At 37.8% G+C, this 26,369-nt stretch overlaps 17 protein-coding genes and 1 non-coding gene across 18 annotated transcripts; 10 read left to right on the plus strand and 8 right to left on the minus strand.

Moving 5' to 3' along the window:
* Positions 1-232: 232 nt before the first annotated feature.
* On the plus strand, positions 233-683 carry WALSEDRAFT_55794 (hypothetical protein). Its single transcript, XM_006955624.1, has one exon. The coding sequence runs from the start codon at positions 251-253 to the stop codon at positions 662-664; it is 414 nt and encodes a 137-aa protein (XP_006955686.1). The 5' UTR covers positions 233-250; the 3' UTR covers positions 665-683.
* Positions 651-1,575, minus strand: WALSEDRAFT_58966 (hypothetical protein). The gene is made up of 2 exons (XM_006955625.1): positions 978-1,575; positions 651-932 (listed from the first exon to the last, which is right to left on the minus strand). The coding sequence occupies exons 1-2, from the start codon at positions 1,406-1,408 to the stop codon at positions 710-712; spliced, it is 654 nt and encodes a 217-aa protein (XP_006955687.1). The 5' UTR covers positions 1,409-1,575; the 3' UTR covers positions 651-709.
* Positions 1,576-2,000: 425 nt separating this feature from the next.
* WALSEDRAFT_30682 (hypothetical protein) lies at positions 2,001-3,466 on the plus strand. The gene is made up of 4 exons (XM_006955626.1): positions 2,001-2,107; positions 2,159-2,333; positions 2,384-2,467; positions 2,521-3,466. Exons 2-4 carry the CDS (start codon positions 2,280-2,282, stop codon positions 3,343-3,345), a joined length of 963 nt encoding a protein of 320 aa, XP_006955688.1. The 5' UTR covers positions 2,001-2,107; positions 2,159-2,279; the 3' UTR covers positions 3,346-3,466.
* A 46-nt stretch (positions 3,467-3,512) lies between these two features.
* Positions 3,513-6,659, plus strand: WALSEDRAFT_58967 (hypothetical protein). The gene is made up of 4 exons (XM_006955627.1): positions 3,513-3,627; positions 3,675-5,357; positions 5,404-5,942; positions 5,989-6,659. Exons 1-4 carry the CDS (start codon positions 3,526-3,528, stop codon positions 6,614-6,616), a joined length of 2,952 nt encoding a protein of 983 aa, XP_006955689.1. The 5' UTR covers positions 3,513-3,525; the 3' UTR covers positions 6,617-6,659.
* Positions 6,660-6,678: 19 nt separating this feature from the next.
* Positions 6,679-8,656, plus strand: WALSEDRAFT_30684 (ARM repeat-containing protein). Its single transcript, XM_006955628.1, has 4 exons — positions 6,679-6,757; positions 6,814-7,072; positions 7,116-7,962; positions 8,010-8,656. The coding sequence occupies exons 1-4, from the start codon at positions 6,711-6,713 to the stop codon at positions 8,618-8,620; spliced, it is 1,764 nt and encodes a 587-aa protein (XP_006955690.1). The 5' UTR covers positions 6,679-6,710; the 3' UTR covers positions 8,621-8,656.
* Positions 8,657-8,709: 53 nt separating this feature from the next.
* WALSEDRAFT_58969 (hypothetical protein) lies at positions 8,710-11,381 on the plus strand. The gene is made up of 3 exons (XM_006955629.1): positions 8,710-9,149; positions 9,203-10,631; positions 10,680-11,381. Exons 1-2 carry the CDS (start codon positions 8,728-8,730, stop codon positions 10,392-10,394), a joined length of 1,614 nt encoding a protein of 537 aa, XP_006955691.1. The 5' UTR covers positions 8,710-8,727; the 3' UTR covers positions 10,395-10,631; positions 10,680-11,381.
* WALSEDRAFT_34335 (galactose mutarotase-like protein) lies at positions 8,712-11,381 on the minus strand. The gene is made up of 3 exons (XM_006955630.1): positions 10,680-11,381; positions 9,203-10,631; positions 8,712-9,149 (listed from the first exon to the last, which is right to left on the minus strand). Exons 1-2 carry the CDS (start codon positions 11,355-11,357, stop codon positions 10,494-10,496), a joined length of 816 nt encoding a protein of 271 aa, XP_006955692.1. The 5' UTR covers positions 11,358-11,381; the 3' UTR covers positions 8,712-9,149; positions 9,203-10,493.
* On the plus strand, positions 11,371-13,588 carry WALSEDRAFT_66750 (hypothetical protein; the record flags this gene model as incomplete). Its single annotated transcript, XM_006955631.1, has 2 exons — positions 11,371-12,238; positions 12,285-13,588. The coding sequence occupies exons 1-2, from the start codon at positions 11,377-11,379 to the stop codon at positions 13,586-13,588; spliced, it is 2,166 nt and encodes a 721-aa protein (XP_006955693.1). The 5' UTR covers positions 11,371-11,376.
* Positions 13,589-13,703: 115 nt separating this feature from the next.
* On the plus strand, positions 13,704-16,950 carry WALSEDRAFT_66751 (hypothetical protein; the record flags this gene model as incomplete). The annotated part of the gene is made up of 4 exons (XM_006955632.1): positions 13,704-14,154; positions 14,199-15,986; positions 16,034-16,370; positions 16,416-16,950. 4 exons carry the CDS (start codon positions 13,704-13,706, stop codon positions 16,948-16,950), a joined length of 3,111 nt encoding a protein of 1,036 aa, XP_006955694.1.
* Positions 16,951-16,978: 28 nt separating this feature from the next.
* On the minus strand, positions 16,979-17,751 carry WALSEDRAFT_66752 (hypothetical protein; the record flags this gene model as incomplete). Its single annotated transcript, XM_006955633.1, has 4 exons — positions 16,979-17,173; positions 17,217-17,275; positions 17,323-17,638; positions 17,689-17,751. The coding sequence occupies 4 exons, from the start codon at positions 17,749-17,751 to the stop codon at positions 16,979-16,981; spliced, it is 633 nt and encodes a 210-aa protein (XP_006955695.1).
* A 102-nt stretch (positions 17,752-17,853) lies between these two features.
* Positions 17,854-18,801, minus strand: WALSEDRAFT_58970 (hypothetical protein; the record flags this gene model as incomplete). The annotated part of the gene is made up of 1 exon (XM_006955634.1): positions 17,854-18,801. A coding segment is annotated over one exon (163 nt), but the record flags the coding sequence as incomplete, so codon positions are not given.
* Positions 18,219-18,796, minus strand: WALSEDRAFT_30687 (hypothetical protein). The gene has a single exon (XM_006955635.1). It carries the CDS (start codon positions 18,589-18,591, stop codon positions 18,433-18,435), a length of 159 nt encoding a protein of 52 aa, XP_006955697.1. The 5' UTR covers positions 18,592-18,796; the 3' UTR covers positions 18,219-18,432.
* A 31-nt stretch (positions 18,802-18,832) lies between the features above and the next one.
* On the minus strand, positions 18,833-19,680 carry WALSEDRAFT_30688 (hypothetical protein). The gene is made up of 2 exons (XM_006955636.1): positions 19,427-19,680; positions 18,833-19,374 (listed from the first exon to the last, which is right to left on the minus strand). Exon 2 carries the CDS (start codon positions 19,266-19,268, stop codon positions 18,963-18,965), a length of 306 nt encoding a protein of 101 aa, XP_006955698.1. The 5' UTR covers positions 19,269-19,374; positions 19,427-19,680; the 3' UTR covers positions 18,833-18,962.
* A 127-nt stretch (positions 19,681-19,807) lies between these two features.
* Positions 19,808-20,437, minus strand: WALSEDRAFT_66754 (hypothetical protein; the record flags this gene model as incomplete). Its single annotated transcript, XM_006955637.1, has 2 exons — positions 20,350-20,437; positions 19,808-20,230 (listed from the first exon to the last, which is right to left on the minus strand). A coding segment is annotated over exon 2 (378 nt), but the record flags the coding sequence as incomplete, so codon positions are not given.
* An 87-nt stretch (positions 20,438-20,524) lies between these two features.
* On the plus strand, positions 20,525-20,597 carry WALSEDRAFT_t2. The gene has a single exon. It is a non-coding gene; the product is annotated as a tRNA-Lys (tRNA).
* A 584-nt stretch (positions 20,598-21,181) lies between these two features.
* Positions 21,182-26,354, minus strand: WALSEDRAFT_58973 (mitochondrial D-lactate dehydrogenase). The gene is made up of 7 exons (XM_006955639.1): positions 26,123-26,354; positions 25,277-26,075; positions 22,667-25,232; positions 22,482-22,618; positions 21,736-22,431; positions 21,631-21,687; positions 21,182-21,586 (listed from the first exon to the last, which is right to left on the minus strand). Exons 2-3 carry the CDS (start codon positions 25,635-25,637, stop codon positions 24,019-24,021), a joined length of 1,575 nt encoding a protein of 524 aa, XP_006955701.1. The 5' UTR covers positions 25,638-26,075; positions 26,123-26,354; the 3' UTR covers positions 21,182-21,586; positions 21,631-21,687; positions 21,736-22,431; positions 22,482-22,618; positions 22,667-24,018.
* WALSEDRAFT_58974 (hypothetical protein) lies at positions 21,182-26,363 on the plus strand. Its single transcript, XM_006955638.1, has 8 exons — positions 21,182-21,499; positions 21,554-21,586; positions 21,631-21,687; positions 21,736-22,431; positions 22,482-22,618; positions 22,667-25,232; positions 25,277-26,075; positions 26,123-26,363. Exons 4-6 carry the CDS (start codon positions 21,879-21,881, stop codon positions 23,921-23,923), a joined length of 1,947 nt encoding a protein of 648 aa, XP_006955700.1. The 5' UTR covers positions 21,182-21,499; positions 21,554-21,586; positions 21,631-21,687; positions 21,736-21,878; the 3' UTR covers positions 23,924-25,232; positions 25,277-26,075; positions 26,123-26,363.
* On the plus strand, positions 25,762-26,336 carry WALSEDRAFT_14199 (hypothetical protein; the record flags this gene model as incomplete). The annotated part of the gene is made up of 2 exons (XM_006955601.1): positions 25,762-26,075; positions 26,123-26,336. 2 exons carry the CDS (start codon positions 25,762-25,764, stop codon positions 26,334-26,336), a joined length of 528 nt encoding a protein of 175 aa, XP_006955663.1.
* Positions 26,364-26,369: the final 6 nt, after the last annotated feature.

The raw sequence follows: 26,369 nt of genomic DNA on the forward strand, positions 1-26,369 counted from the left end.
TCTGAAAGTAATTTTTTGAGTTGTAGAAAAATAAATAAAATATTCTTATTATAATGCGTATTGCGATATCATGTAATAAATCTGCTATTCTAAATACTTCAGCTAGTTATGTACTTGTCAAATTGATCGTGACTTCTCTAGGTAGCTTTTCCAAGGAAATTGACATCTTTATTAATAGAGGCCTTATAATACCATCAGCAACTTTATTATCAACTACGCCTTCTTCTCTCTTACTTCAACTATCACTGTCATGCATCGTACAATCGCTAGATTAGCATCAACCAAAGCACAAGTCTTACCACCACCTACAATACCACATTTTGAACAGAAAGTACAATTGTCTGATGGTTCTACGATATCAATGTTCACAACTTCTCCGAGATCTGTAATAAAGAGTTCAAAAGATACCGGTAATCACGCAGTATGGAACCCTCAAAGTGTTAAACTCACCACAGAGGATGAAAGTGGTAGATTGACTAGATTTGCTAAGAGATTCGGTTTGCAAGCTGATCAGGGACCAGAGAAGGGTAGATTAGAAAGGCAGATGGCTATGGGTGGATTCGGTGACAGTGATTTACAATCTATCACTAGAGAAGCAACAGATATGGAGAAGAAAGTCCAGGCGAAACCAGACTACAAACCATCACCAAAGAAGAAGAAGTAAATTAAGTATTAGTACATCTAAGATTACATACATATATAGATTAAATTATATAGACTTGGGTAATTTGTCTTTCCATGCAGTCTCAACCACTTCCATGGTACGATAGATTAAATAGAGTCCTCTAAAGCTCAGAACATCCTTGTCACCGTCAATGTAGGCTTTATTTTTGACGCAGTCTAAATAAGGTAGAGTTGACGGAAATTTGAACGATTTTGAGCCATGTGAACCATCAAGACGCGTGAGCATTGCTTGCTGAATTGAGTTCCACCTGTGTCGTCATTAGTCATTTAGAGATCGATCTCTCATGACTTACCATTCGACATGAGCAACTCTATCATAATCACCTTCATGCTTATTTGACATAATGAGATCTTGTGATGTCAATATCCTTCTAGCTTCCATCTGTCTCGTCTGATGTAGCTTTGCTAACCGCCTATAATAATGAGTAGGCATAGAGTCAGCGTCTACATCAGGTAGATTCTCGATATCAGATTCGAGCGTCAGAGTTGACAACTTTATCGCGTCATCTTCCCATCCGAGTTTGGCAGCCAAGGCATATGCCCTGAGGGGTTCTTTATAAGCGTGAAAAAATAAATCGCCACGTAGAATATTTAGAACCTTATCGGAGTCATACTTTATTGCTAGATTTATTGTAGATTTTATTTGTTGTAGATTATCAAAGGAATGCGATCTACCGACGGTAATTAAAAGGAAGGGTTTCAAATCTGTAGACGATTCTTGCATATGTATTACACGTTCTTCATTAGATTCCACTTCACCAGGTTGTGGTAGCTCAAATAGCGTATTCCAGAATGTAGAACTTAAAGATAACGTCTGATAGTTTATATTGAATTTGATATTGTCGGAAGATATTAAACAGCAATTTAGAGTACTATAGTTGTACTCAAAATCATTATCATAACTCATCGTCAATTTATAAAAAGAGTAATTTATTCTCGTTTTGGAAATATACCAAGAGATGAAGTGACTATAGCGGAGATCTGAGGAGATGAGTGCGATAAAAGTAAATAATATCTCATAAGAATTATCATTGTATTTATATTAATTCATATTATTTAAATTTACTAGTTCTTGAAAATTATCTAAATGCAGGTACATTAAATCACGGATAGATTTTGATTATCACTCGATTATAAATTTTTAATAAATGAATTATTATTTATTAATTTGTTCTATAAATTCCTTTGTTTATTGTCATAATTGAGACAAAAGTAAAAATTGTTAAACAGTCAAAATGCAAATCAAAATAAGGTTTAAATGATTTCACATGATTTTAATTTTAGTACAATTCAAACTCTCATCATCCACTTTATAAAAAAACCGCATAATGCCTATACCTATTGACAGCCTCACAACAACGACGGATGATTATCTACAAATACCACTTTCGAACTTGAAGAAAGCGCAAATTAGATCTTCCAGGTTAGTATAACTTTAATTTTTAAATGTATATATCTTTAACACTCTCGATAGTGACTTCCGTAGTGATGTCGTTACCGTACCAACGTCGGAAGTTTTAGAAGCCATGGTTAATGCCACATTCTACGATGAAATTTATGAAGGTGATGCAACAGTAGCTCAACTAGAGCAAAAAATGGCTACAATGGCAGGTAAAGAGGCTGCACTTTGGGTTGTTTCTGGTACACAAGTTAGTTGAGAAATCTAGACTCGATCACCGTCCTCTGACACAGCATGCAGGCTAATCAAATAAGTTTACGTACACATCTACATCAACCTCCTCACTCAGTTTTATGTGATCACAGGTCTCACATTTATTGTTGGGTACGTTTTCCTTCTATTATATCATAGAACCGACTCATAAGACAACGCCACAGGAGTCAGGCGCTATAAGTGTTTTATCACAAGCCCAATCTACACCAGTTATACCACGTAATAAACACCATCTCACTCTTGAAGATGTTGCGAATTCGATGATACCAGATGGCAATATACATTTTGCACCAACGAAAGTGATCAGTTTGGAGAATACCTTAAGTGGTACTATCTTACCATTAAATGAAGTACAAAGGATTAGACAATTTGCTCTTAATCACCCTAATAAACCTAAAATGCACTTGGATGGTGCTAGATTGTTTGATGCTGTTATTGCAGAAGGTGTATCCTTAGTTGACTATTGCGCAAATTTCGATAGTATAAGTCTTTGTATACAGAAAGGTACAGGTGCACCTGTCGGTTCAATGATCGTTGGTTCAAAGGATTTCATAAGTAGAGCCAAATGGTATAGGAAGATGTTTGGTGGTGGTGCAAGACAACCAGGTATGTTAGCAGCTGCTGGGATAGCAGCTCTGGATCAAGCCATACCTTTAATTCCAATCACCCAACACAAAGCGCGATTAGTTTCTGAATATTTCACTTCAGAACTTGGTTTACAGTTGAGCGTACCAACTGAAACAAACATGGTCGTTATAGATTTAGAAGCTGCTGGTATACCACCTCGAGTATTTAGACATAGATTATTACAATTTGGTGTCAGAGTATTTGAGCAAGGTAGGCTGGTATTTCACAATCAAATAACGGATCAAGGAGTTTCAGCTTTATGTCAAGGAGTCAAATCACTTGTAATGGATGCGAGAATACCCAACAAACTCTCTCAACTGGATCAGGAAATTGAAGTTTCTCAATTAAATGGATGTTTTTGAAATGTAACAAAAAACACACTTCTTTCCTTCTTTTTATAAAAAACCAACTTATTGGATAATGATTAACGATTAATTATATATATATATTTATATATATATATATGGGACCATAACATTTTTTTACTTTTTACGTTTAATTTATATTATTTTGTGTGTTTATTCTCTTCGACGATTACGACGATGCTTGATGAGTTCGTACAACACCCAAATAACAATCACGTAATAAAATCAAGAATTGATAATTTAGACGAACAAGGTTGGAATTCTGATCCAACCTTGCAAGTGGGTAGTTGTTATCTATAGAGATGTACAACTGACGCAACCATAAGTTATTAGACATAGACAATCAAAATGGGGATTTAGAAGACACAATATTTGAACTGACTCAGGTTCAATTCTCTCCGCCTTCTCATATTGTCAATCTGACCGTTATCAACAACCATCTCTTCATTTTGTTAGAAACTGGACAGATTTTACAGATTAATTTATTACAAGCTGATATTATTGATAATTTAGATATCACGTCTACTACTTTAAGTAGGAATGCGAAGGTTTATGTTGATCCTACACTTAAACACCTTATCGTAGTCGATACAACAGAGAATGGTGTTCATTATATACATACGGACACAAGACGTGCCAAGTTGTTGCCAAAATTGAGTAGGTTGGGCTTAAGTACCCTACATTTTGTTAATACAAGGTCATCATCATTTCAACAATCAGCTGTAATTCTAGTGGGAACTTTTGAAGGAAATGTCTATCAATCGGTTATAAACCCAAATCCATCAGACATTTTCAGAAAAAACAGTGAAGAGAGACAAATCAAGCTGTTATTCTCATTTAAAGAGTCAATTGTTGATATACGAAGTCACATTAATGATGATAGAAAATCAGCTGTCGTTTTTGTCATAACTAAATCAAGAACTTACACTTTCATTGGGCCATTTGGTAGAATGGACAACGACGGTGGTGTTGGATTCGAAGGTGTATTCTCTCAGTCACCATTCTCAATTAAGATAAGCGAGAGTGGACTTTCATCACATACGTCCTTCAACTATGATGTTCGATTAGCTAGGAATTCACTCTCACCACCAAAATCAATTGCTTGGTTATGCGACAAATCTCTCTACAACGCTAAATTGGATTTAAGCACACACAACCCTGAAATGGTATTCCAAAAATCCACTCTGACGGATGTTGATGTAGAAGCTAAGAGTATCTTATTAACAGAACATCATTGTTTATGTTTATACCAAGGCGGGATTAAGTCGTTAAGATTACTTGATGGTGCAGTTATATGGGATGAACCACTTCCAGATACGATCATCGGTATGCAGAGGGATGACCTCTGTGGGACGTTCTGGCTATACTCTCATGATTCTATTTACGAGTTAACAGTTAGAGATGAAGACAGGGATGTATGGACTGTATATCTAAGTAAGCGGGAATTTGATAATGCCCTGAAAGTTTGCAAGAATACACAACAAAGAGAGATTATATTGGCAAAGCAAGCTGATGTCTTTTTCGCTCAAGGAAAGTACATACAATCCGCTCAAGCGTACGCACAATCGACAACCAAAGCATTTGAAACCGTAGTTTTGAAATTCGTAGATGCAAATGAAAGAGATTCATTGAGGTATTACTTAAGTGCCAGACTGGAGAGGACAAGAAAAGCGGATTTAACACAACGCATGATGTTAGCTACTTGGATGTTGGAAATATACCTTGATAAATTAAACCAACTAGAAGATCTAATGGCTAGTGAATCAACAGAGGATGATACTGAAAATGCTAAAACTGAATATTCAATGATGGAAGATGATCTTAAAACGTTTTTGAGTACTTACAAAAATAACTTGGATAGGAAAGTAGTCTACGATAGCTTTAAAATTCATGGTAGATATAATTTACTACTTGAATATGCTAGTTATGTTGAAGATTGGTCCACGATTGTTGAAGATCACGTTCATAGTGGTAGATGGAATGATGTTTTAGAAACTCTACCAAAACAAGTAGGTGCTTTGTTTATTTCTAGGCACTAACTGACAAAAAAATGAGACAAATCGAGATTTGTATTATAGATATGCCTTTCTGTTGCTTAGAGAAGCATCGGAGAAGACTATTGAAATATGGAAGCGAGAACCGAGGTTAGAATTAAAACGACTTATACCAGCTTTGATACAAACCGAAAAGCTCTCCAAGGAGAGTAGAAGATGCGCCATAGACTACCTACTGTGGAGGATCGACTCCGATGGAAGTCAAGAAGCTATAGCACACAACCTCTATATCAATTTATTATCGAAAGACAGTGAAAACGAGGACGAATTAGTTGAATACCTTAAAAGAACACCTACGCCGAAGTTTGATGTTGACTTCGCCTTGAGATTATTTGACAAAAGGGGCCTCAATAAGGCTTGCATACAGGTTTACGCTATTATGAAACTATATGACTGTAGTGTAGATCTCGCGATCAACTCTGGTGATTTGAATCTAGCCAAGGTTTATGCAGACAAACCTACCGATGATCCTATCCTGCGCAAGAAATTATGGTTGAGAATTGCAAGAGTTATAGTTCAAGATCAACATGATATAAAGAGGTGAGAGCTGAGTTTTATGATGTATTAAAGCTAACAAGGGGCACAGTGCTATGCAATTTTTAGAAGGTTCAGATGTATTACAGTTGGAAGACATACTACCCTTTTTCCCGTCATTTGAAGTCGTTGATGACTTTAAAGAAGAGATTTGCAATGCTTTGGATAGGTACTCATCAAGAATTCAAGATCTTCAAGTTGATATGGACGAATCAGCACGGACTTCTCAACGCATAAAGGACGAAATGGAGAAATTGAAAGATAGATACGTCGTTATTTCACCTAATGAGAAGTGTGCTCTATCTGGAAAATCAATATCTGGTTGCGAATTTTATGTATTCCCTACGCAACGTGTATACAGAGCAGACGCATTGCTTGAAAGGCTCACAACGTATGCAGAACCGTCAACACTTAAGAGAATAATTGAATTGCAGTCAGAAATCGAAGGCGTTAAGACAACACCGAAGAGTTCATACTTCACTGGAGAACGATTAAGAGAGCTTATCGTACCATCAACTATAAATCAAATATTTAACACATCAACAAAACGCAGAAAGGATGTCTCAAAACTTCGTAAAGAATTGGATGAAATATTGACGAAATCAGACCCATTAGTGGAGGAATCTATAATTAACATAGATAAACCATTCGCTAGTATAAACCAAGAGTGGAATTTATAAGATATATTTTTGTATATTTTTTTCTCTAATACCCAAATCCATTGACGACACCTTTGACTGACGTTGTCAACCAAGACTAAAATTAAAATAAAAAATGGATGAACAATTATTTCCAGTAGCCCTGCTACTTGATGAATTAAAGTTGGTCTAGGATTTAATATAAAGTTTAAATCTAACGATAAATCACTTTTTAACAGATCTGACGACGTTACGTTACGCTTAAACGCAATACACAGAATATCAACAATCGCATTAGCGTTAGGTCCAGATAGAACGCGTGATGAGTTGATACCTTTCTTGCAAGATTCACTCGATGACGAGGACGAGGTTTTATTAGCATTAGCAGAGGAATTAGGCTCATTTACAGAGTATGTCGGTGGTAAAGAATACGCACATGTTACATTAGCACCTTTGGAGTCATTAGCCGGTATGGAAGAGACTTTAGTTAGGGATAAAGTGGGTCAGCCTTCCTCTACTTAATATATTCTAACGATAATAGGCATGTGAAAGTATCAACAAAATAGCTGTCGAACTGTCCTCTGAACAAATTGAGAAGTATTACTTACCTGAGTTACAACGTCTCACAAATGGTGATTGGTTCACTCCACGTACATCAGCTTGCGCTTTATTTGCATCAGTCTACGATCAATCCAACACTGCAGCACGTCAAGAGCTCAGAAACTTATACAAGAAACTCTCAAATGATGATACTCCTATGGTCAGAAGATCAGCCGCTAAGAACATGGCAGACTTCGTAAAGGTTCTACCACCACAAGAAATACTTGATGACATTCTCCCATTATACAAGAAGCTCTCCATTGATGATCAAGATAGCGTTAGATTATTGACAGTTGAAGCTTTGATCGCTATAATGCAAAAGTTGGATAAACAACAAGTATTGACAGATTTATTACCTTGCGTTAGATCAGCTTGCAATGACGCATCATGGAGAGTTAGATTCATGGTTGGTCAAAAGTTTGTCGAAGTTGCTGAATGCGTCACTCAAGATGTCATACGTGATGAATTAATTCAAGCATTCGTAAACTTATTAAAAGATAACGAAGCTGAAGTTAGAACTGCATCATCTTCACAAATTCCAGGTATCTCAAAATTTGTCGATCAAGAGATTATACTCGCTAAGATTTTGCCTGTCGTGAGAGAAATCGCTGGTGATCAATCACAACACGTTAGAGCTGCAGTTGGAAATGAATTATCCGGGTTAGCACCTTTATTAGGTAAAGAAGAGACCGTTGAAAATTTATTACCAATTTTCCTTCAACTTCTTAAAGATGAATTCCCAGATGTTAGATTAAACATCATTTCTAGACTTGACAAAGTCAATGAAGGTATGTATACCTATAATGCTTCTCAAACATTCTAACCCACTCGACAGTCATCGGTATCGATTACCTCTCAAAAGCACTTTTACCAGCAATCTTTGAACTCGCAGAAGACAAACAATGGAGAGTCAGACAAGCAATTATTGAATATATACCACTTTTAGCAAAACAATTAGGCGTAGAATTTTTCAATGAACAATTGGGTAACTTATGTATGTCCTGGTTGGGTGATACTGTCTTTTCAATCAGAGATGCAGCAACGATAAATTTGAAAAATTTGACTGAAGTCTTCGGCAGTGAGTGGGCATCACAAACAGTCGTACCAAAGGTTGTAGCAATGGGTAATCATTCGAATTATTTATACAGAATGACAACAGTATTTGCTATAACCACAATGTCACCTGCATTAGAACCAAAAGTAATCCAAGAACAGATTTTATCAATTATCTTAAGTCTAACGACCGATCCAATTCCTAATGTTAGATTCAACGTTGCAAAGTGTCTTGAAGTTCTGAGTGGAAACCTACAACAGACACCGGAAGGTCAAGAAGTCATCCAAAGGGAAATTTTACCTGCGGTTGAAAAACTTAAAGAAGACCAAGATGCAGACGTTAGATTCTTTGCTAACAAGGCAATTGAATCAATAACAGGCGTAAAAAACTAATTTTTTGTATTTAACGATGACTTGATTTATATTTTTTATTTTTCCCTTATCAGTTGCTGCATACCTGGTTTGTGACTCTTCGCCTAGATTTGTCGCTTAAAAATACAATGGGATCAGCGGAAATTATAACGCTAGATCACGCAGAGCCTACGCATTCATCCTCGCCCTTGAATAGACTACAACAGTCTCCGTCCCATTCCAGTCTCGGAGTATCAAAGTTATTGTCTTTACCGGCGATAAACCTACATTTACATTCTTCGATAGTATTTTTACACCCTCGGAGTAATGAGAATAATGATGAGGATGATGATAGCAGTATAAATCTTCCACCACCTGCTTCCGAGGATGAGGATGTTATAAGAGGCGTAGTCGAGCTTTATTTACCAAGTTCAAGGAAAATACACGGTATAGAAGTTAGATTGATAGGATCACAATGTATAAACTTTCCAAGCGGCGCATATGAAACTTTCCCAGTTCTGGATAAGTATGTTGAAATTGATAAGACTTATTTAGAAAAAGGCACACATAAGTGAGTAAACTTTCCTCGCTATAAATGCAGTTTGCTAATAAGACATCCTTCAGGTTCGAGTTTTCAATCATTATACCTTCGTCAACCCCTGGTTACGAACGTTGTGCCTACGGTAGAGTGTACTACTACGTTAGAGCCAAAGCTATCAGCGCTGGACCACTCGGATTTGATTTGACCGATTCACGTGAAGTTCTACTAGTTATCAACCCAAATCCAGCTGGTGAACCTAGCGGTTTAAGTTGGCATCACGATCAAATTATAGACGGATTAGGCGCGATGTCAATTGATTTAGAATCCACCCATTTGACGATAGGTGGACCCGTACATTTACGTTTACACCTCCACGAACCACCAAAAGGTGCAACTTTACACTGTATAAACGTCTCTTTATTACAATATATCACCCTTCGTAATAAAGATAGGAGTAAAGAAGAGAAAGCGCCAGCAGTTGCTGTTAAATTCTTCCAGATTGGTTCTAGGAAACATGAACCGTTACTCAATCCATATGAAGAAGTTGATGAAGATGGATGGAAACACGAATGGATTGGTAGATTACCTGATGATGATCATGCACGTCCAACTACAGTAAAAACCAATAAAACTTCTATCATCATCTCACATCAACTTTTGGTACAGATATTTGTTACACCCTCAAATCTAGATGGTGAACATAAGGATAAAGATGATAAATCTCAAATGAAAGTCGTTAGCATACGTAGACCAATATTTGTCAGTAGCTGTTGTGTTAGCTTAGATAGCATTACTTTACCTGCATATGAAGAAGTTGCACCAAATCAGGATATTATGTATGAATGTGCATGCGGTCAACCACTACAATCTCTTATTGCTAAGGAGACAGCAGTACCAGCACAACAAGGAGGTTTACAGGGTAGTTCAACAGACCTTAGTAATGCTTTAATACCAATAGCACAAGAACAAGAAGATGAGGAGAAAGCTAGACCAACTGATGAAAGACTTGGCAGAACTCATACCAGATTCGCTGATAATTATGTATCTAGACAACAATCTAGGGATAGTTCCTTAAACAGGAACACGCGATCAAGATCAAGACCTGCATCTATAAATTCACCGACGATCGAACCATCTACTTCTTCACAATCACTAACAAGAGAAGCAAGATCTAGACCTAGAAATTGGTTTAAACGTGCTACATCTAGGTCAAACTCAAGAGCTAACTCCCAAGCTAATAGTAGAGCACCTTCACCTGTTAGACATAGTTCGTAAACATGTATTTCTAAATCTTATAACAACGCATCGCATATTGCTTAGATTTATTCTCATTTAATGATAAAGACGTTAAAGACGTTAGATATAATTGAGGTTTTAGATTGTGATCACCTGGAAACCTATCCATTCCTTGCCTGGTACCAAGTCATAGAAATCTCTAACATGTCCAGGCTCAACGCAGATGAATTCATTCCAGCCACCTTCATGCATATCAGCCATACTCTTTGCACCTTCCTTTGTGGTTGTCAGAAGAGACTATATTTTTAAACACACTATACCCACACTTGGATTCCAGATAACTGTATCTGGTAAATTATGCTTGCGAATCTTGATACCGTTTGTTAAATGAATCTCATCGGTGGTATTCATATAAACTGAATCAGTGTTTTTGTTTGCGTAAACGACGTCATTAGATTCAATACGTGTTTCGCCACCAGTGGTTTTGTCACTGTATCTAACGCCATTCAATCCCTTGACACCAACTTCATTTGGATTTCCTGCGTAATAAGTGTGCAAAAGTGCTTGGAATGGAAGTACATCAGTTGATGACGTGTTCTTAACGTGAAGTGTGCTCGTTAATTGATGAGCGGTGAGAGTGACTGTGTAGACCAACCTTGCTGGTGGAAGTTTTGGTGGTGAATCTAAAATGAATCTAACACTGACGCCATCATCATTATCCATGACTGGAGTTTCATCGTATGTCCACTCAGAAATACGGGCATAACCGTGCTGTGGGAGATCGCTATACGCACCAGATGTTGGCGGTTTACCAAATACTGGGAATGCGATAGGAATACCACCTCTGATAGCTTTCCCAGGTATCAATTTATTGGAAAGAAACAAGTGCTCTTTCTGGTGGGCGTCTTTAAAAGAAGTGATAGTAGCGCCTAATTTATTGATAACAACGCTATTACCTGAGCTGTGTACTATTTTTATTTCCTTATTTTCCTTTGAAATCATCTTAAACTCTTACGTCGAGATGGCCGTAAATGAGGAAGACGTGAAGAATAAGCTGAACATTCTAACGGTCGAGAATTTGAAGAGCATTATTAGAGTTTTGAATAGTCAGTTGAAGTTGAAGCTCAGGCTATCAGGAAATAAGGCAGATTTCGTACACAGAATTTTAGATACACTTGACCATTATAAGGAGCATAATAAAGCAAACTATGATGTTACAAAGGATATCGTTATGCAAGTATACAATACTGGTACTTACTCACGTCCTGCGTCTGGTTCTGGTCCTCGTCTGCCACCGACATTGAATCTTCCAACAAAACATCCAGCGTACGAGCAGCCAGCAGCTCCAAAGCCTTTGATTTGGAAGTCTAATCCATTTCAATCTATTATACGGCAAGTATCTGATGTGGCTACTCTCCACGAAGCCCGGGATAGATCACTTAGGAGTGTCTTTTTGGAGTTTAAAATACCAACAGATTACTCTCAGCAACTCAATCAATCTAGGATAGGACCCTCAGATCCAATACGTTATCAACTTAGAATCTACTCAGCTAGTTCGGATTTCTACAAACCACACTTACTTGATCAACAACTACCGATCGATTTTCCGGTACTTTGTGATCTTAAGGTTAATGGCAAACAAATAAAGGCTAACACGAGGGGTGTAAGAAATCAACCAGGTACAGCTTCACCACCGAATGCTGATGTAGAGAAGAATCTAATTTTATCACCCAACGCCTCAAATACCCTTGAAGTTATATATAGAGACACGCATAAAAAGCATTACATTGTTATAAACCTCGTTGAACAGTACAGTTGTGATCAATTAGCTAATATCGTTAGACAGCAACCTGAAATTCCTTCAACTAGCGTAGTTGAAAGATGTAAGTCAAATTATTTCATTATATTGGTATATTTACAATTTATCAGATAAATCAATGCAAGATAACGATGATGTCGTCGCAGGTGCCTCGACTGTTAGCTTGAAATGTCCTATTGGTTTCTTTCGGATGCAAACTCCAATACGCTCTATACATTCTCAATCACTACAGTGTTTTGATGCAATGTCCTTCTTTTCTATAAATGAGCAATTACCGACATTTACTGATCCATCATCAAAAAAGCCAATCAAGTTTAAAGATTTAGCTGTCGATGGATTCACCCACCAAATACTACAAGCCATTCCTGATGATTATGGTAGTGTCGTAGTTGAACCTGACGCTGAATGGCATACTGAAGATGGTGAATATGGGTCTGAAGCTTGGATGGAAGCTAAGAAGGCTGGTAAAATTCCTGAATTTAATAAAGCAGAAAAGCAACCGAGCGCTAAACCTGTAAAGAATGAAAAACAGGAAAAGTCAGCCGAAGTCTTGGATTTATCTAGTGACGATGAAGATGCAGATGGTAGCTCATACGCGAAAGCCCCACCGCGACCTCCTGCGAAGAAGCAACAACAAATTATAGATCTTACACTTTCATCCGATGAAGAAGATGAAGTAAATAATGATAGCGCTAACGACGACGCAAATATCGTTAGCACTGGTAATGACGCTGGTCCTGTTAACCTCAACACTGTTGGTAGTAGTAATGATGACGTAGATCAGAGGCTACCTCCACTTCACATTCCTCAAGAGGCACCTGCCCAGGTTTCACTGAAACGAAACAGAGACAGTGACGATCAAGCTTCTAATATTCTAGATAAGAGAAGAAACATCGAATCAAACGTCGAATCAAACATTGAATCAAATAGTGTGCAAAATAGCACACCAGTTAGTGCATCAAATAGTGTCTTGAGTGGTGCACGTACGCCAAATGGTAATCCACCGGGTCCATTCATTTTAAGGGAATCAGGACCATTACCTGCATCGCATAGCCCACAAACGCCTTTTAGTTCCGCTCATCCAACGCCTCAACCTCAGCAAGAACAAATACCACGCAATGATCAACAGAATATACATCAACGGGAGAGATCACCATGGGTACCGCAGCCATTGACTCTACCTCAGATAAGCAACAATTTTACTGTTAAGCCAGATCCGTTTGTACCACCAAGACAAGAACATCGCGTAATTCAACCAAACCAAGAGGTAGTTCATCAGCCCTCCTTCGGTGAATTGCAGGGGATTCCTCCGGCTCCTCCAACGCTCCCTCCGCCAACATTCGCTAGACTGCCGCACCCAATATATCGACCACCGTCACAGCGTGATAACAGCTCACGCTATCACGGTTGGTAGAAGAAGCTAATACATTGCTGATTTCATAATTTAATTTAATAGTTGTTGTATTCCAAATAAATTATTTGTAGTTGTAAATTATCGCTTATCTCTCACCTTCTTACGTACCACCGTCATGTCAAATGGACAGCCAACATTCGATTCATTTCCTGATATATTTTCTACTGGAAATGATAATACACAAAGAGATAGCGATAGTAAATTTAGCAGTCGTAGGGATAAAGATCGTCGGGAGAGAGATTCCAAGAGTAGAGACATAGAGAAGGAGAAGAGAAGGAGAGATGACCGTTATAGAGATAGACACCCTAATAGAAATAGAGATAAAAGCAGAAGAGAAGACAGCTCTTATTATGACGATAGATACCCCTCTAAGAGTAGGAAGAGATACGCTGAATCTGCTGACATAGACGAACCCTCCTCTAGCAACAGAAATGTCGACTTTCGTCCCCCAAAGCTAACCTCAGACGATAAGAGATTCTTCTACACGAGTTCATTTGGTGATAAAAGCAACCTCACACTTGAGGGTCCTGAACTGGCAGTAATACCAAGATATAGACGTTCTGGGAGTAGGTTCCTGTTGGTTTAGCTCTATACATCTGACATTTTATAGAAGGAAGAGTACTAGGACTTCCTAGAGACATTCTTATAAATGAGAAAGTTCAGTATAGAAGTCGTAACATTATATTACCTTCAGAACACCATTCAAGGTCGCTTAGAGCACCAAAAACTCGTTTACCAGAACAAGATAAGAACGTCAGAAGAATAGTACCATCGAGGTCTAGCCTTAAGACGGATGAAGATTTCGTTCCACTAGTTAGTCAACGCAAGCGGGCCAAGCAACGAGAAGCACAACAACATGGTTACTTGACTCTTGATGTTGATTACAGAAGCCTAGAGGGACCGTCGAAGTCGAATAATGCAGACGAAGATGTAAATGGGTCTTCAGACGAAAATAGTGATGAGGAGGAATCCTCAAAAACAAGATATAATGATACAGTGAAGAAGAGGATCGAATGGGATAGACACTTGAAAGAGAATCCACAAGACGTGGAAGGGTGGTTAGATTATGTGAAATTTCAAAAAGACATTGTCATCAATGAAAATATAGAAGTAAGCTCAAAGAACGTACGAAATGTTGTACTAGATTTACAATACCAAGTCTTGGAAAAGGCTATCACATACCAACCTAATAATGTAGACTTGATCGTTAAGAAGTTAGAAATTGGAGCGAGTGGATTGAAGGATGATATAATCAGAGAGTTTCAATTTGCGATTCGCAGATATAATGGTGTTTACAAAATATGGAGATCATATATAGATTTCGTTCAGTGTCATGCCTCGATTATCTCACGTGGGGAAATATATCCCAACGAAGCTGACAGAATGTGTCCATTTGAGATATCATCTAGAGTATATCGAGATGCTTTCCATGCTTTAGCCAACCAAGGCTCTGACAATGATTTGATTAATCTTTTTACGAGGTACTGCTCCTTTCTTTTGGGTGCAGGATATACAGAACGCGTTTATTCACTCTATCAAGCAGTTTTAGAACTCAACAGCAGGAATATAAGTGTTGACCAACTGGGAAAGTTGTGGCATGATACTAACTTCAAACGTGTTGGCAATATTGTCGAAGACATCGACGAAGAGTACAGATTGGAATATCCAGAATACGCAACACTCCAGCTTCAGGAATGGGAAGAATATGAGATGATCAACGATACGGTAGATAACTCATTTCCTGTTGTTTGCGAACGCAATTTCAGTGATGATCCATTTAGGAATGTTCTGTGGGAAGTAGATCTTCTTCCATTTCTAATTAAGCTTCGTGGCGTAGATTGCAAAGAAAAATTATTAGATAGCCTTCTTAGCATCTTCAGTATAAGTATGATACCTAATGGTATTTCTACTAACGATGAACAAGTCCGCGATTTGCTTCTTCAAGGACGCACGTACTGTCATGAAAATTTCGAATTGGGGTATCCTTCATATTTCAATCAACCACAATATATCAATACTATCTTCCCTTTACATGATACTTATCAAAACTTCAAAGATGAACACCTTGAACATCTGCAGAGAATTGCTGATGATTTAGTTTTACCTCAAAAGCAGATGCTGTTGTACCAAAACGATAATAGCAAGCTTAAGCAAATTTTGGCAAATAATGTCGATAATTGGTATTTATATGACATATATGCAAGATTACAGTACGCTAAAAGTAAATCGGAATCCTCAAGAAAGGTCTACAGGGAGTGTTTGAAATCATCTAGCGAAAATGAAATTGATAGAGTGAAACTCTGTTATAGCTGGTCACTTATGGAGTTCATGCAAGGTAATCTGAATGTGTCACTAAACATTCTCTGTGATAGTAGCTCCAGTGGTGTAGTCAACGATTGTGAGTATTACACGTACTTCAGCGTTCTCTAACAATTTTTATTATAGTGACACAACAGCAAACTACAATGAATATACTCAAAGCTCGCAGGTTTTGGTCATCGCTTGATCTCTCCAATTTTGAGGCTATCAGCTGTCGTGCTTTATTTGAGTATCTAGTGAGTAGATCAGACGAGAAAGCTGTAACAATATTCGAAGAAGCCTTAAATAAACTACCAGCTTCAACTTACAATCATGAAGTATTATTAACAGAGTTGGTGTGTTTTATAGACTCATTGGAGAGGCTTCATGATATGGATCGCACAATACAACTACCTTCAACTAGCACAATCAAATGGGTATACGGGAATGCAAAGAAAACATATCCCCATAATTCTCTATTCAGGTGGGTTATTCAATTGTATTTTCCATGTGTGCTTACTCATTCCAGGTATTTGTATTTCAACACTGAAGCGAAATTTGGCGGATATAGGCAATTGTTTGATGAGGGAATGGAAGAAAATGAATATGCTGAAGTCTATATTCAAATGGCTAAGAATACGCTGAAAAGAAGCGAGGCAAATAACGTACCATATGTAAATAAAGTAAGGAGAATATTCGCAGTCGGTATAGCCTCTCAAAAGGCACAACATTCCGTTGCTTTATGGAAGTCGTATTATGAATTTGAGTTTAATATCATGAAGGATTACGGATCAGCTGAAAAAGTAGTTATGAGTAGTTTAAGATTTTGTCCATGGTCGAAGGAACTGCACATGTTCATATTTAAAGTAAGCAAGAAAACTCAAAATACAAATCATCTATTACAAATAATCAACGTAATGAGTGAATATGGTATAAGAATGCGCATAGATCCTTCTCCATACATTAGAAGAGCTGTTGAATTTGAATTAAACAATGAAGAAAGGTTGAAAGCAGAGAATTTGGTAGAAAATAGTGAAAACAGCGAAGAAGAAATGTTCATGTAAAATCGTAATTTATTTACTATGCATATTGTTACAATGATATGGTTCCTTCAGATGAGTAAAACCCATCAGGAGTAGTGCTGCCAATTTCACATATCTCTACACGTTCAAGAGGGTATGGACCACCAAGATCGCAATTTTTAAGGGATTCCTGGACACTTTTGAAGGAGAAATTAGGACGTTTTGAAGATTTTGTACCAGAGGTTTTGAGTATAGTACAATGCAACTACTGTTTGTTAATAGAAAAAAGGCATTATTGGTTTGCTTACGGTCAATGGACCAGTATCAGTGAGAAGTCTCTCATTTATGAATTGCTGTCGTATAACATCTATAGCAAGTTGATAAGATAGCACTTCTAATATTGATTACACTTACGTGAAATCTCATCAAGCGGGGTAGTATCGACTGGTTTGCAGAAAAGAACTTGAGCTTGATCGCTATTTGGGAAGCATCCAAATTCATTCAAGTAAATGTGAGGTTGTCTAGATAAAATCTCAACAATATCAGGTCTAATTGACTCAAGCGCTGATCTAGCATTTGGTAAACTATCTCCATCTAAAGACATTACTCCTATTGTGAAATGTAGCTTCGTTGATTTAATGAAATCTTTCTCTAGTATACCATCTATATTGGCTTTGATAAGCTTTGACTGAGTTGCAAGAAGGCATGGTTCTATATCAAGCGTTTTGGTCTAATTTATACGCGTTAAATAGTCTCAAAAATTAACTGTTAACAATTCACCAATGGAATGCTTAAGAAGTGCGTTGGTCGCTTCCTGAGTTTCATCAATTGTCTTGACGTCATGAACGTCAATTAATTACATTAGGAGTGAGTGATTAAAAGTAACATATTAGTTTTAAATAATGTTTTGTTTTCGTTTATTAATTGTTATTGGATGTCGTATTTACAACAGTTTACAAGCACTTTTATGGAGGTTTAAAAGCTGGATCACAATAATACTTGATTATACTTACATGAGGAGTAGGAAACGTAGCCACAGATGAACATCAGTTTGTTAGTTCACGTAATGTTTCTGATTGTAATGTTCCGATTGTTTCTTTCACGAAATGGATCTTTAAATTGAGCCAACAGTTCTAACAAGCGAAGAACATAAGAACTTTGTGTTAAAAATACAAGATGCATGTAAGAACGACTTTGGCATATTTTTTGTATATTTTTTACCGGTAAGGTGTTGATTCATAAATAATAAACACGCTTGTTATTGACTAAATGATGCTGTATGTTCAGCTCTGTAGCTATTCTGACACTCCTTCTGCTGTGTATACTGCGGATCATTTATTGTTGATGTGTATTTTACTGTATTGTTATTGGATATGTTGATGCCAATTCCTTTACATAACATCCGTAATTGGTTTCCATTTAGTGCTTTAGTGGAAAATGTTGGCAATTGATCATGGGCGCGAATTCCTTTTACCTCTATTTCTTTTTGTTCGTGTCTTTCCTTACCTGCATGATATTGTACTCTTATGTGTTTGAGGCCAGTGATAGATCCGGGTTGATAATATTTATTAAGGCAGCAGTATTGTTTGTTTTGAATGGTATTGATGATTCCAGTTCTCTTCCGAAGTGCTTCATAACGTTTATGAACCAAATAGCTATGTCAGACCCATGTTTGATTGCCATGTATTTCGCTTCACCTGTGTCTTGTTGCCATGTACGTTTTTGTTTGTTCACGTTACTGCTACTTTTGAATATGTAAATACACAGCCGCTTGTTGATCTTGCTGTGTCCCAACACAAGTCGTAATATGCGCCTACATGTCGTCCTCTGACGTCTTTATGTAGTATTACCCCTCTGCAGTCACATCTAAAGGTTGCGATACGTCTTTCTCCTAAACTTTATTCACCTTTACCACGAGTAGTACAGCTTAGGGAATCGAACCTTCACAAAAATATACATAGTTTCTGTTATTTTATCTATCACTTTTGTTCATATATTTTAAGCTAGAGACTTTAAATTTAATATACAAACAGCAGTAATACAAATTACAACCGCTATCCCAGTGGAGTTGGGCCGGAGACCAGACCTAGTTGAGCATAATGGTTTTCTATGATATTGCCATAGAAGTCATCATTATTAGAGTGGAAATCGTGGCATTCACTATCTGTTGACAACCAATTATCAAACCCTCCTACTATCGTGTTGCATATCCCTTCGTGTTCGTCTATGGTTTTAGTTAAACGGAATCTGCCACATTGACCTTGTCCCTTGTCTGGGCATCCAACTAATTTGAAGGATACACCACCCTCACAAGGTACGCAACCAGACGCAGCATTACCAGTTTCAGGAGGCATGTCCATTTGACATACTACCGACCCTTGACAACCTTTCTCAGAAAACAAAAGTCCAGACGTAGCCGCTACACTGTTGATTATGCACAAGGAAACTAAAGATCTCATTACACCTGTGAGTTCCATTTGGGTTTGTGTAGGAGGTTGAAGTCTTGACGTTTATAAAGTATTTGCATAATTTTTTTGGGGGCCGAAGATTATTAATTTGATTTACACATTGATAAGAAGGTCTCCTCTGCAGGTATATGCGGTGTTTGACCCTTGATCGTACAATGCAACATTTGGAGTGAGACACTTTAGTTCGCAGACCGAAAGTGTATCTTGATGTCAGGCCATGACTCTAGATTATTGAAGGTACATTGTTCTCGAATCGGTTGGTAACGTCACCTTTGCTCTTGTATTTGTCTTAAAATACTGGAAGCGGGTGTCCCCACACTCGTTATCTGAGAGTCTTGCGCTTGTAGTTTGAACGAGTTTGTAGGAAGTCTTTTTGCTGCACTAATGAAGTGCTCAGTGATATTAAGGCGGTCGCCGAACGTCTTTGAAATGTGTTCGTCCATAATCCTCTTAATATCAGCTGATTTAGTTTCATTTTCGCTTAGGACAGGTTTGGTAGGGTCGGTTTGGTGGAGTGTGAGCGTAATCGCTTTCTTCGACGGTACCATTTGGGGTCCTTGCGCTGCCTTTTGGGCGTATGAGGGTACTGCTGGTAAGTAGCTGGGGGTTGCCCTTTGCTCCTTTATTTCCCTCAATTCCTGCTCAAGTCTGTCGACTCTCTCGTGGTGGGATTTATCCATCACGGTGAGAGAGTTGGTTATCTCTTTAAGAGAGTTAGCCATCTCTTTGAGGGTATTATCATTCCCTTGTTCCCTCTTTTCAACAATTTGGGTCACCGATTTGTTGATTTGCTCAATGAGCGGGAACATATCAAAACTACGCGTTCCGTAACTTTCATTATCGGTTCTGCGCCTCTTATTTAAATTAGTATTGAGTCTTTGACTCTGTCTCCCCCCGTGTTGCGACGCGTCGAGATTTCCTCGCGCGTCAGCAGCACCGAAATCGAACGATATATCGTTTAAAAAGTGCTCACCTGTGAATTCGGCGCTTGCGGATTCACTGGGAGGGTTTTTATGCCCCTCCGGCAAATCGGCCGATTTTCGATGATAATCGTCCATCATTTTTTTGATTATTTGGTGAAATTTTTCATGATTATTCCCACTTTCGTTGAAGAATATGTGTTTATACTTATCTGAGTATGATCATCAGCCTCGCTAGCTCAATCGGTAGAGCGTGAGACTCTTAATCTCAAGGCTGCGGGTTCGAGCCCCGCGTGGGGCTATAGCTTTTGCAAGTTTATTTTTCTGCTTAGACTTAATAATTATTTTTATCTCATAGGTTTGTTTGGCCTTGATAAATCTACATGTTATACGAATCTGATAAAAATACACACAGATTTAATTAATATAGAAAGGGAAAATGATTTCTTGTGTAGAATAGACTGCATCATGTTACTATCTTCTATAATGCATAGCTTCATAAGTAATATTTCATAGTTTCACTGGAGCAAGAACAGAGATGTTTCAGCAAAGGAACTATTCGAACACTACGGTTTATCAATTTCTGCATTTCCTAGTACATGTCAGATGTGAAAAAAAATAAACATACACGGATAAGTGCAACATGAAGAAACAACTTAACGTCATAAATATGAAATTAACAAGGTATATAACGGATAACTCAAGTGTTATTGATTAGATTAACAAACTTTACTAATGCTTCATTATCAGATTGATTACTGACAACCATCATTTCCAATATGGGAATATCGTCAGATATAAAAAATAAACGAACAGAGAATGAAAAGCATAATATAATAAGCGCCAAACATAAAATAAATACCAGCTCATCCAAACCCTCTAAAAGTAGCGCTATCATTGGTAGTAAATCAATCAAGAAAAGTAAAAAAGGTGTATCAAATAATTCTAAGCATCAAATTGATTATATTACCAATGCACCTCCGTCATCCAGCAAGCCAGCCAGACGCAAATCGTTTTTGATAGCTTCGGATTCAGAGGAGGATGAATTAGCTGAGCCCTCAGGACAAACAGAGAGTTCCAAGAATACAGCTACTACGAAAGTGCAGAAGGAACCTTTGAAATCCAATACTCCGGCTTCCCAGAAGACGAGAATCAATTCTAAAACATTCGAAAATATCGAGGGAGATTTATTACCTTTTAGAGGTAATTATTCGGCTAGTGATTCTGAGGATGAAGTTGCTAATAATTTGGAACCAGCTACATCAAAAAGCAATCCTTCAAATTTGGCTGGTGTGTATGATAGCATTGTCAGTAACATCACTAACCTAGAAAAGCACCTGAGAATAACATTCCTCGGAATCAGAATACTTCAGAATCCACTGGTTTGGCTGGTGTGTATTATATTCTCTAACATTTACCACTATTGACACGAAATTTAGCTTCTACAATTCCGCAATCTTCTGGAAACCACTCAGATCCCGATGAAGTTACTATAATAGAAAAGCCAACGAAATCATCAAAATTGAATTTAGATCCACAATCAGGAGAGGTGCAGGAACCGCAGTCACCGCGATCCTCGCAGATGTCACAATCACGCAAAAGACGAAGACCAGTACGAGTTTCACTCTATGACTATGAACCAAGGACTTCTGAAAGTTCAATTATGAAACCAAAGCGTTCTCGCAAAAGCGATCCTATTGGATATAGATCTACTGTTTCTTCACAGGCACCATTCATTCCACAGAATAGAATCGAAGATGTTACAAACTATAAAACAGTACCAGATAATAAGACAAGACGTACCGAAAAGGATGGAAATTCGCTTGAATCCTTACGTAAAAGAAAGGAAGAGAAGCAGAAACATTTTGAGAAACACACCGAAAATCAGCAAATACCACCACATCAGCAACATTCAGATATCCACCAGCAGGATCAAGCTTCTAACAAACAGCCAAGTGGCCCTAGTGGACAACAGAGTATGACTGAACAGAAACAAACAAAGCAGCAGCAGAATGGTGAAAATGTCAATCAAAAAGCAGGTCAAGGCGCCGTTAAGAAAGTAAATGGTGTTGATCAAATAGGAAAAGCCAGAAATAACAGAAATATCAACATGAGAGAGAGATCGACAGACCATCGTAAGTATCATAATGTCAATGGGTATTGTGCAATATCTAACATGTAATAGACTCGCGTAGAGTCATTTCAATGTCAAAACTTGACAGAGAAGAGGAAGATGAAAGAAAATATGAAACAAATCAAGAAGATGAAGTAAGAATGCAACATACAGCTAACAATCAAGAAGTTGAAGCAGCAATTCGACAAGTTGAGTTATAATTTTTACCCTTCGAAGATGCTAACGCGTTAGTTTAGCAACAATTTCAATCTACTGCCATTAAAAGAATAGAGACTGCATCCCATATGGCATATCATAAACAAATATATGATTCACCACGTATGATTGAGGATGAAAATACTCTCAATCAAACCGAAAACGGCTCTAGAGCCTACACATCTCGAGTTCAAGATGCTGATCGGATTGCTTCACCTAAAGTCGATCAAGTGGATGTAATGAGATTGTTTAGTACACAAGTAGAAATGATGAACATCATTACTAAAACAACAACTCGCAATGAAGAATTACAGCAAATCATTCGAGATCTTTTACGTAAAGATAACGAAAAAGATGTGAAGATCAAGGACCTAGAAATTTCCTTTAATGAGAAAATAGAGGAAGAGAGGAGGAATAGTGCGAAGATCGCTGAAACAAGCGCAAAGTGTTATAATGATTTAATACTAGAATTTGATATAATCAAGCAAGATAAAGATACCAAGAAAGGCGTTGATGAATCTATAGCAAAGGCGGTTCATGACGCTAAAGAGCAAGTCAAATTACAAGAGCTCAGGAATGATAGCTTTATAATTTCAACTATCAGTCATTTGGAGAAGGTTGATAAAAATATTGAAAATTTGCTAGCTAGCAACCTAAATGAAGTGCAACGAAAAGAAAAAGGAAGCGAAATTAACTCATCAGTTATCGGAAAGCAGGATGCATTGAGAGATGACTTTAAGAGTAGATTGGATAGACATAATCTTGAAATTAGAAGAATAGATCAGACGATAGTTTCACAAAATGAGTCATTAAAAAAGCGCGTAGAAGATTTGACAATGAGAGAACAAAAAAGAGAGGAAAATGACAAACTATTTAGACAAGCAATAGATGCATTTGTAACATCCAGTAGTAGGTTTGCTCAAGATGTCGAAGGAGTGAAAAGGGGAATGGCTCAAGTCCAAACTCAAGTATCTGACTTAATATACAAAGATAATTACTTGAATGACAGGTTAAGCTCAATTGTTAGTAAAGTTGACAATACTTCTTCGTCACAGTCGCGTCAAAATGATTATTTGAAAAATCAAATAACAACACACTCACGGGAACTGAAAAGGCTGATGCTAGAACGTGCCAGTGATGCAGATATGTCCTTAAAAGATGTAAGAGACAAAATTGAGTTTCTAAAGGGACGTGTCATTGCCTTGGACAAAGTAGTCAACGACAGTCTAAGAAACATTACAATACATCCAGCCTACGAGATTAATAGCATAAGGACGGTATCTGAAGACGGCATGTAATACGTTATTTATCATAATATATTTAAGTTTCGGTTGTACTCTTTATGATCAAATCGCATGCATGAAAATGGAAAACAACATCTATAATATCTATTCTACTCTGCTGTTACGCACTTGTATGGATTGAGGATACCGTTTGGATCAAGAGTCTTTTTAAGTGTACGCATGAGATCTAATGAAGGTGAATCCTGACTATATGAAACGTAAGGAGCTTTCATTAAACCAAGACCGTGTTCGGCTGAGATAGAGCCATTGTGTTTTGCAACTAACTCGTAAATGTACGGTTCGACAACCTCTTCAATTTCCTTCTTGTAAGCATCTGCAACAATGTTTATGTGAAGGTTACCATCACCTAAGTGACCAAAACCGAAAACGGTCTTTACAGGTCCACTTCCATTACCGCCTTCAGCTTCAGCTGCTAATAAGTTCTTCTCTGAGAGTTTTTGACGGATTTCGTGAACCAAGGAGTACATTTTCTCAACAGGTAAACTCAAATCATACTTGTATACACGTCCGGCCTTTCCTGCAGCTTCTGGAATACCTTCGCGTAGTGACCAAAGCTGTCCAATTTGTGTTTCATCTTGAGCCAAAACACCATCATTAACGATACCTGATTCCATAAGTTGTTCTAAGAATGCGCCGAGTTTTTCGTCATCATGGTCTTTGTTGGAACCTGAAGTTTCGACTAAACAGAAGAAAGGAGCGTCTTCACCATCCTCGAATGTTTTACGTTCAGCAGCATGACCGTGGCTACGGACGAGTTTGTAGGAGGCAGCATCGAAGAATTCAAAAGCTGATAAAATTTCACCGAGATCACGTCTGGCAGATGAGAAAGCAGATTGAACTGATTCGTAGTCAGGCAAAGCAAAAACAGCGACGTTTGTAGCAGAAGGTCTAACTGGAGTTGAGAGAGTGACACCAGTGATGACACCTAAAACACCTTCTGATCCAATAAAGAGTTGCTTAAGGTCAATGCCAGTGTTATCTTTCTTGAGACCCTTCATACCATTGATAATTCTACCGTCTGGCAAGACGACCTCTAAACCGAGGACATTTCCGTGTAAACTACCGTATCTGAGCATACGTAAACCACCTGCATTGGTGGCTACGTTACCACCAATTTGGCAAGATCCCTTGGCACCTAAATCGAGTGGTACGATGTGACCTTTTTGTGCGAGGAAATTGTCCAAATTCTCAAGCACGATACCAGAATCGACGGAAACATAACCAGATAATGGATCAAAATGTCTAACGCTGTTCATAGAGGATAAAGATAAGACTACCTCGTCATGTAAAGGTACGGAACCACCTGATTTTGTTAGAAGAAGTTGTGAACATTCATAATATACACACCAACTAAACCAGTGTTACCACCTTGTGGTACAACAGCTACCTTACGTTCATTGCACCACTTTAATACTTTACTAACTTCTTCAGTTGTTTTTGGTTTGACGATGATAGAAGATTGACCCTTATATTTGCCCATCCAATCAACGTTGAATGGCTCTAAATCATCTGATGTCGCTGTTGGTTTCTCACCCAACGTCGTTAAGAGGGATGTGTCTGGTGATGAGAAGATGGATGCTAATGAAGGGAGATCCTGCTCGGATAATCTAGCAAATTGACTGTTACGATCAGGATTAGCTGCATATCCACGTAATTGTAAGCTCAGCCTGCTTGAACGGCTGAATTGCTTTAAGCTGCGTGCTAGCATAATGATGGTCTGAGATAAAGAGTGAAATATCGATAGTATGGATAATTCAGAAGATAATAAATAATTTTATAAATTCTACCCTCTCATTTGCTTATCTATATCGTCTTCGGAGTTAAGGATGACGATGTTGGCATATAACGAGTTATTAGAATTAGAAGTAGAAAAGCGAGAGATATTTTTACTAGAATACTTATCTAATGTGTTAGAACCGTCAGAACCACTGAGGTATCTACTTGTACCGCAATTAAGCAGAGATATAAGCGGAAGTAACTACTTAGATTGCTTAGAGGTAGCTAAAAGTATCGTAAACACCTGGGATCTCTCCAGTAAAGCTTTATTTGTTAATTCACATCCCCGTATCGGACAGGTCTCGGGTTTAAGCAAGTTGAGTAGAGAGGAGCAAGCCTCTAAGCGAACACCAGAAGATGTACTTATAAAGTATGTACATCTGCAATCATCTCTACGTCACTAATGCTTATCTACAGACTAGATGAACTCAATAGAGCATACGAGGAGAAATACCCTAAACAGAGATTTATCACATTTGTCAATGGGCGTACAAGAGCTGAAATAATACCAGAGATTGAGTCTATATTATCACAATCAGATGGTGTACAAGAATTTGGGAGCAGCAACTGGCTAAGAGAATTGGATAGAAACATTAATGCTATATTCTTAATAGCAATATCTAGAACTTAAAATATTTACGAAATAAACGCCACTTTTACCTCT

Source organism: Wallemia mellicola (genome assembly GCF_000263375.1).
Source record: "Wallemia mellicola CBS 633.66 unplaced genomic scaffold WALSEscaffold_1, whole genome shotgun sequence".
NCBI lineage: Eukaryota > Fungi > Basidiomycota > Wallemiomycetes > Wallemiales > Wallemiaceae > Wallemia > Wallemia mellicola.

What these genes read in the sequence shown, in the direction of transcription:
- WALSEDRAFT_55794 (XM_006955624.1), top strand. Translation starts at nt 251, where the DNA reads ATGCATCGTACAATCGCTAGATTAGCATCAACCAAAGCACAAGTCTTA.
- WALSEDRAFT_58966 (XM_006955625.1), bottom strand. Translation starts at nt 1,408, where the DNA reads ATGCAAGAATCGTCTACAGATTTGAAACCCTTCCTTTTAATTACCGTC. An exon ending in AGAGTTGCTCATGTCGAATG is followed by an intron (nt 933 to 977) that starts GTAAGTCATGAG and finishes ATGACGACACAG; the next exon opens with GTGGAACTCAATTCAGCAAG.
- WALSEDRAFT_30682 (XM_006955626.1), top strand. Translation starts at nt 2,280, where the DNA reads ATGGCTACAATGGCAGGTAAAGAGGCTGCACTTTGGGTTGTTTCTGGT. An exon ending in GGGTTGTTTCTGGTACACAA is followed by an intron (nt 2,334 to 2,383) that starts GTTAGTTGAGAA and finishes CACAGCATGCAG; the next exon opens with GCTAATCAAATAAGTTTACG. An exon ending in GGTCTCACATTTATTGTTGG is followed by an intron (nt 2,468 to 2,520) that starts GTACGTTTTCCT and finishes ACAACGCCACAG; the next exon opens with GAGTCAGGCGCTATAAGTGT.
- WALSEDRAFT_58967 (XM_006955627.1), top strand. Translation starts at nt 3,526, where the DNA reads ATGCTTGATGAGTTCGTACAACACCCAAATAACAATCACGTAATAAAA. An exon ending in ATTCTGATCCAACCTTGCAA is followed by an intron (nt 3,628 to 3,674) that starts GTGGGTAGTTGT and finishes CGCAACCATAAG; the next exon opens with TTATTAGACATAGACAATCA. An exon ending in TAGAAACTCTACCAAAACAA is followed by an intron (nt 5,358 to 5,403) that starts GTAGGTGCTTTG and finishes CAAAAAAATGAG; the next exon opens with ACAAATCGAGATTTGTATTA.
- WALSEDRAFT_30684 (XM_006955628.1), top strand. Translation starts at nt 6,711, where the DNA reads ATGGATGAACAATTATTTCCAGTAGCCCTGCTACTTGATGAATTAAA. An exon ending in CTGCTACTTGATGAATTAAA is followed by an intron (nt 6,758 to 6,813) that starts GTTGGTCTAGGA and finishes ACTTTTTAACAG; the next exon opens with ATCTGACGACGTTACGTTAC. An exon ending in ACTTGACAAAGTCAATGAAG is followed by an intron (nt 7,963 to 8,009) that starts GTATGTATACCT and finishes CCCACTCGACAG; the next exon opens with TCATCGGTATCGATTACCTC.
- WALSEDRAFT_58969 (XM_006955629.1), top strand. Translation starts at nt 8,728, where the DNA reads ATGGGATCAGCGGAAATTATAACGCTAGATCACGCAGAGCCTACGCAT. An exon ending in TTAGAAAAAGGCACACATAA is followed by an intron (nt 9,150 to 9,202) that starts GTGAGTAAACTT and finishes GACATCCTTCAG; the next exon opens with GTTCGAGTTTTCAATCATTA.
- WALSEDRAFT_34335 (XM_006955630.1), bottom strand. Translation starts at nt 11,357, where the DNA reads ATGATTTCAAAGGAAAATAAGGAAATAAAAATAGTACACAGCTCAGGT. An exon ending in CAGTTATCTGGAATCCAAGT is followed by an intron (nt 10,632 to 10,679) that starts GTGGGTATAGTG and finishes ACAACCACAAAG; the next exon opens with GAAGGTGCAAAGAGTATGGC.
- WALSEDRAFT_30687 (XM_006955635.1), bottom strand. Translation starts at nt 18,591, where the DNA reads ATGGCAATCAAACATGGGTCTGACATAGCTATTTGGTTCATAAACGTT.
- WALSEDRAFT_30688 (XM_006955636.1), bottom strand. Translation starts at nt 19,268, where the DNA reads ATGGACATGCCTCCTGAAACTGGTAATGCTGCGTCTGGTTGCGTACCT.
- WALSEDRAFT_58974 (XM_006955638.1), top strand. Translation starts at nt 21,879, where the DNA reads ATGTCACAATCACGCAAAAGACGAAGACCAGTACGAGTTTCACTCTAT. An exon ending in AGAGAGATCGACAGACCATC is followed by an intron (nt 22,432 to 22,481) that starts GTAAGTATCATA and finishes AACATGTAATAG; the next exon opens with ACTCGCGTAGAGTCATTTCA. An exon ending in TTGAAGCAGCAATTCGACAA is followed by an intron (nt 22,619 to 22,666) that starts GTTGAGTTATAA and finishes GCGTTAGTTTAG; the next exon opens with CAACAATTTCAATCTACTGC.
- WALSEDRAFT_58973 (XM_006955639.1), bottom strand. Translation starts at nt 25,637, where the DNA reads ATGCTAGCACGCAGCTTAAAGCAATTCAGCCGTTCAAGCAGGCTGAGC. An exon ending in TGGTAACACTGGTTTAGTTG is followed by an intron (nt 25,233 to 25,276) that starts GTGTGTATATTA and finishes TAACAAAATCAG; the next exon opens with GTGGTTCCGTACCTTTACAT.